At 41.5% G+C, this 6,745-nt stretch overlaps 1 protein-coding gene across 1 annotated transcript; it reads left to right on the plus strand.

The window, feature by feature from the left end:
• Positions 1–4,384: 4,384 nt before the first annotated feature.
• LOC131257579 (preprotein translocase subunit SECE1) lies at positions 4,385–5,151 on the plus strand. The gene has a single exon (XM_058258364.1). The coding sequence runs from the start codon at positions 4,420–4,422 to the stop codon at positions 4,918–4,920; it is 501 nt and encodes a 166-aa protein (XP_058114347.1). The 5' UTR covers positions 4,385–4,419; the 3' UTR covers positions 4,921–5,151.
• Positions 5,152–6,745: the final 1,594 nt, after the last annotated feature.

A 6,745-nucleotide genomic window follows, 5' to 3' on the forward strand; every position in this document is an offset into this window, starting at 1 on the left:
CTCCATTTTCTTGAATATTGCCTAAAATAAGCTGGAAAAACAGATGATATAATCAGGGTCTCACTCACATCAGCCAAGTTATGCTCTAACAGGCTCAATAACAAGCATTTGGCATGCCAATGAAATGGCATCATGTTATAGCCTAACTCAAGTTGGTATTATCCCACGGTGCGGTGTCAACCTAAATCCTAAACCTTAAACCCTAAATCCTAAATACTAACCCTAAAAAAACCCTAGAAATCCTAATCCTAAACTCTAAAGTAAACTCAACCCAGTCAATGTCCTAAAACTCTAGAACCTTAAACCATAAAATCTCGAGTTAACTTAGTGAGTCGACTCAGTGAGCCAACCTAGTCAACTCACCTTGTCAAGCCCAATCATAACCCGGCCCGAACCAAAGGTGGGGCACAAGTTGTCAAACTAGGAAGCAGGGCCTCCACACACTTGAGGGAAGACTCTCGTCAAAATAGGAGGTCCCACGAGGGGGTGGTGGCTCCCTGGTCGCCGCCACCTACGTTGTATGCTTCCTCTTTTGGACAGACGTCCTCTAAGCATGTAAAAACCCATTTTGCGAACTCTAAGTGTGCGATCGAGGCATATTTACTTCGATACCCATCTCCTTACCCAAATTTACTATTTTACCATCCAATCCAACCATGGAGATATTGCCATGTGGCAATCTCCAATCTCAACCATCAACATCCCTTTTAACCCTAGACTTGATTAAAATTACCAAAAAGCTAGGTGTAAGGGCTACAAATAGCTGCCTTCCCTTCTCATTTGATTATCGACTCTCATTTCAACAATCCCTTCTCATCCAGAAGTCCCAAAGAAGCCTTAGTTATCTACTCATCCCTCCACTAAGGGGAGAGAGAGAGAGAGAGAGAGAGAGAGAGAGAGAGAGAGAGAGAGAGAGAGAGTGTGTGTGTGTGTGTGTGTGTGTGTGTCTAGTCTAGCCTAGCTAGTCTGAATTTCTTGAGCCACCCAAGTCTTAGTCCGAGCCAGTCGATCTAGCCTTTGCAATGCTACCCTCCATTCAACCATTTAAACTTCAATCAGTTACATTTACTTCTGAACATTAGTATTGTGCAATATTTACTCTCTTCTCAACTCACATGCTCTTCAAATACACCATCATTGCATCGCATTACATCGTTTTCTCATATCTAATTTGTGGGCGTATGCTCTATGACTTGTCGATATAATCAAAGCCTGCTCATCCGAAACCAAACCAATTAGTCGTCGTTTTATCATAAGCATCAATATAGCATCAAGCATCCCATATATCACAATTCTAATGTACACAACATTTAGTCAGTTCAAAGGTATGCTCTGCGGCTTACCAATATAATTGGATCCTACTCATCAAAAACCCTACTGATTCGGTCATTGTCGTCATTGCATTCATTACATCATCTCTTTTGTATGTGATAATTAATCATATTCCACATAAATTAGTTCGATCTTATGAAGTAGAGACCATACATCTATATAAGAAGAGTGGGTGCCTAACACTTTTCTTATCTGTAACAATGGTCCTTTACTCAGAGTTTCTGTAACACAAATTTAAGAGTCTTCTTAAGACAGAATTTTTGGATTCTCAGTCCTAAGCATTTCTACAAGGTCTAATTAACTGTAAATTCGAAGTAATTAGCTAGTGGCGACTCTGGTCAAATAAAATGCCCTCTTAATCACAACACCCCAAAAGCCCTCGAGAGAGTTAGCCATGGAAACGAGTTGATTCCCCCACTCGGGATCAGTCTTCCACACCCACATGATTTTTTATTTATTTTTTAATATTTATGAGGGTGCTATTTTGTATGTACAATGTTTCTCACATATGGAAAGAGTGGATCATATAATTTTCTGCCTAATTTTAATATGAAATTTACATATTGTTACCTATTTCAAAAAGGTTTTGGAAAAGCTACCTCCTTAGTCAATATGATTGTCATTTCACTACCTCTGGTTTCTTTAACCCATGATTGATTGGCCCCACCATGAGATTTATGTAAAATCCACCACAACTAACATATGTGTCACCTCATGTTAAGTCAACGACCCAAAAATACTCTTATCCATGATTCAAGTAGACCACGTGATTGGAAACGATGTATAAGGCCATGATCACCTTCTAAATTGTTTCCCTTAGTATGGCCAACCTAAATCATGAATGGGCCTTATTTTTAAGCCCCAAGCTAAATTTTTGTATGTCATCTAATGAATGGAGTGGATTTCATATATTCATCATGGTGAGCCCCGTAAAAATTAAGGATGAACATCTCTCCCAACTTTCTTTAGTATGGCCTGCCTAAGTGACAAGTCATCCTCTTCTTCTTCTTTTTTCTCTCTCTAAGCCTAAATTGAGAATACACATCTAATGATCCCAATGTATTTTGCATGGACATCATGGTAAGTCCTACAAAACTCAAGTCTAATCATCACTCTCTTGTCATGAGAGAGATTGATAAGGAAATAAAAAATAAAAAATTGCAGGAGGCATCCCTTTTGATTTTGATGCGGCACACCATAATATTTATGTATTATCCACTCCAACCATTAGATATTTAATCTCACACTAAGCATAAAGACAAATTTATATATAAGCTGAGTTGTGATTCTGGTGGGCACCTAGAGACAACAGTTGGGAGAGGGACATGCAACCTTAATTTATATAAGATCCACTGTGATAATTATATAAAATCCACTCCAACTATTATATTTCACACAAAAATTAAGTCATGTGGCTCAAAAATCATACTCATCGGTGATTCACATGGGTCATGCTAATGAAAATAATTTGGAGTGCAAGCATTGCCTTATATACTGTTTCAATCATGTGGTCCACTTGAATCACAAATAAAGCTAAATTTTAGGCCATTGGCCTAACATGGGGCTGACACACCTGGTGGTCAGATGGATTTTACATGAACATCATGCTGGCCCAACCAAGCCACTAACTTATTTGTTAGTTAGTGGAGTACCTTATTGAAAACCTTTTAAGAAAAGGTATCAGAATGTAAATTTCATAATAATTAGTATTTTTTTTTATATCAAATTCCCTCCTGTAAACCAAACCTATTGACATGATAGGCCCATGGATCGAATCTTGGGCCCAGTAATTAACTGGGCTGGAGTTGGGCATGCATCAACGGAAACGGATTGGCTACTCCCCCGGCCACCAGCCCCGTGGCTGGTGTTCCGTGCTCTGTGGGCCCTACCATGATGTATGTGTTTCATCCGTTCCATTCATCCATTTTTAAAGATCATTTTAGTGCTTTATCCCAAAAATTAGAGGTACGTAAATCTCAGTTTGTCCACACCACATGAAATTGATTGGATATCCACCATTAAAATCCTCCTAAGGTCCACTGTACTGTTTATTCCAATCTTTTGATTTGGTCATACAGCCCAGATGAAGGTAAAAAACAAAAATCAGCTTGATCCAAAACTTTTATGGCCACCAAAATTTTTTAATGGTGGAAGCTCATTTAACACTGTTTCCTGTAATGTGGTCCACTTGAGATTGGGATATATCTCATTTTTGGTTTCATATCGTAAAATTTTCTGTAAAAATAGATCGACGGCATGGATGAAACATATACATCAAGGTGGGGCCCACAGAGCACCGACCACTAGCCATTGGCTGGTGTCTGGGGGAGTAGCCAATCCGTTCCCTGCGTCAACCTAAAAATCCAACGTGGACCGACTGGGGCCCGGACAATGGGAAACGGATTGGCTACTCCCCCTGCCACCAGCCAATGGCTGATGGTTGGTGCTCTGTGGGCCCCACAATGATGTATGTGTTTCATCCATGCCGTTCATATATTTTTATAGATCATTTTATGATAGGAGACTTAAAATGAGGTATTTCCCAATCTCAAATGGACCACATTACAGGAAAAAGTGTTGAATGAACATCGACCATTAAAAACTTCTCGAGGGCTATAAAAGTTTTGGATCAACCTGATATTTGTTTTTTCCCTTCATCTAGGTCTGTATGACCTAATACACAGATTTGATGTCAAATAAATAGTACAGTGGGCCTTAGGAGGATTTTAATGGTCGATATCCAATCAATATTGTTTTCCTGTGGTGTTGTCCAATTGAGATTTATATACCTCTCGTTTTTGCTATGAAGCCCTATAATGATATGTAAAAATGGATGAACGGCATGGATGAAACATATACATCATGGTGGGGCCCACAGAGCACCGACCACCAGCCACCGGGCTAGTGGCAGGGGGAGTAGCCAATCCGTTTCCTGGACAATGGCCCTGCTATGGAATGAGCTGGACCTTGGACATGGTTGCCAATAGCCATTGAAGAGCAGGGACATTCCCGTAATTTTAACTAAATCCAAACCCTCCCGTAAATTCTCATCTCCGCTCGCTCCTGCTATTATAGAGAAAGCAGCAAATGGCCCTCTCTTCCCTCTCATATCGCCCCCTCCCAAACCCCTCCATCAGCCCGACACGTGTCGGTCGGGCCAACCCCCTCCATCCCTCCAGACCGACACGTGCCATCTTGCCCCTCAAACCACCGCGCCGGACCCGCCTCTACTCCGTCCAAGAGCAGCCAAACAACGGCCGCAACCCGGCGGAGAAGGAACAGGAACCCGAACCCGAACCCGAAAATCCCGTGGAGAGCTCCACAGCGGGATTGGAGAGGGCTAATCCGGATCTAAGCTCGATTAAGGAAGCAATTAAGGAGAAAGAAGGTGATCTTTCGTTGAATGGAGTAGCTGAGGAGATAAGGGAGATCGAGTGGCCGGTATTCGGCCGGGTCTTGGGGACGACCGGAGTCGTCTTGGCGGTCATTGCCGGTTCGAGCGTGGTGCTCCTAACAGTCAACGCGGTCTTGGCAGAGCTCTCGGACCGTGTTTTCGCTGGGAAGGGCGTCCAGGACTTCTTTGGATAGAGTGGGTTAGGGCAGCAGCAAGGAGGATTACAGAGTCCCGCCACGTGGCAGCTTCGAGGATTTTTATTTTTTTAATTTGAATTATGTTGTCTGCCGTATTAATTACAGTTTCCGATTTTTTATTAAATTCTTAGAATCTGGATTTTCTCTCTTATTAGAAGCAGTCCAAACTGTCTTTTGGACAGCAATCCTGGCCGTTGGATGAATAGAATGGCTTCTATGCTTACTAGATGCTGGCTGTTTGCTGGTATTGTTGCCAATCTTCCGATTGAAGAACCCTTCCATTCAAATGGATAGTTCCGATGAAGTTTTACATCATCCAACGCGGATTGACTAGGTGGGAACCACTATATATATATATATATATAAGCTTTTAAATTATTTGGTAAAAGTCTATAACCGTAATGCTTATTTGTTTATAAATTAGTAAATAAGTTCAATTTAATAAATTAGGGAGGGGTTACTTTTTTAAACAAAGCTTATTTAGTTTTAGCAGATAGATATTTTAACTAATTTTTGGATAATCATATCATTAAACTTTTCAAGTAATGCTCGTCTTCCCGTCTCATATTCTCTTTACAATTTCTTTGAGGTAGGCTGACGTGATGAATGACTGGTATTGAAGATGGCCCCACATGATGAATGGTCCATGTCAAAGGAGGGCCCACATAATGCACAGTCACATCAAAAGTGAGCCCCACATGATGAATGACATGCATCAAAGTGTGGCCCCACGCAATGAACAATCCACGTCAAGCAAGCCCTCCCTGGTGGATGGCCCACATCAAAGGTGGGACCCCACATGATGGGTAGTGGACAGTTAATGTAGGACCACAGGAGGGAAGGTTGACATTAAAGGTGGGCCCACATGATGAATGACCATATTAAAGGTTGAGTCCCACATGATGGATGGTGGACATCAAAGGTGGGCCCCTCATGATTAATGACTCACATTGAACATGGGGCCCCACATCAAGGTAGGCCCATATATTGAGTAGTTCACATCAAACGTGGGCCCCAAATGATAGGTGAGTCGCATCAAAGTGTGGCCTAGAATGACTGAACATGCACATCAAGTGGGTCCCATTTGATGTGCAATCCACATCAAAGGTGGGACCCACATGATGGATGATGGTCACTAAGGTGGGCCCACGTAATGTCAATTGACATCAAAGGTAGGCCCACATGCACATATTGAAGGTGGGGCCCCACACAATGAATGGTCCACGTTAAGGTGGGCCCACATAATAGATAGAGTGGGCTTCACATGATGGATGGCCAACATCAAAGTGTGGTTCCTCACACTCCCACCATTTTCATTAGAGAGGTTGACACCTTGCTTTTTAAGCCCTAAAATGAAAGGGTAAATTTCATGTGAGGCCCACTGTGATGTATGTGGTTTATCTATGCACTTCATCCATTTTGTCGGCTTATTTTAGGGCGTGAGCCCAAAATTAAGGCAGATCCAAAGATCAAGTGGACCATGTCACAAGAAACATCAAGAATTGAATGTCCATCATTAAAAATTTCTTGAAGGCCTTAGGAGTTTTGGATAAAGCATGTATTTGTGTTTTCCCTTTATCCATGTTTGTGTTACCTTATGAGCTGGTTAGATGACAAATAAACAATCTTGTGAGCTGGTGAAAGAAAATACTTTTAATTGTGGACATTTTAAAACCATTGTTTCCTATGGTGTGGGCCATTTGAGCTTTGGGTCTACTTCATTTTTGGATTCATGCCTTGAGACGTTTTAGCAAAATGGATAAACGGTGTAGATATGTTACATAAATCACAATGAGGCCCGCAAATTTAAGTCAATCCTTTT

Source organism: Magnolia sinica, chromosome 10 (genome assembly GCF_029962835.1).
Source record: "Magnolia sinica isolate HGM2019 chromosome 10, MsV1, whole genome shotgun sequence".
Classification (NCBI taxonomy): domain Eukaryota; kingdom Viridiplantae; phylum Streptophyta; class Magnoliopsida; order Magnoliales; family Magnoliaceae; genus Magnolia; species Magnolia sinica.

Coding starts and splice junctions, on each gene's coding strand:
- LOC131257579 (XM_058258364.1), top strand. CDS start 4,420: ATGGCCCTCTCTTCCCTCTCATATCGCCCCCTCCCAAACCCCTCCATC.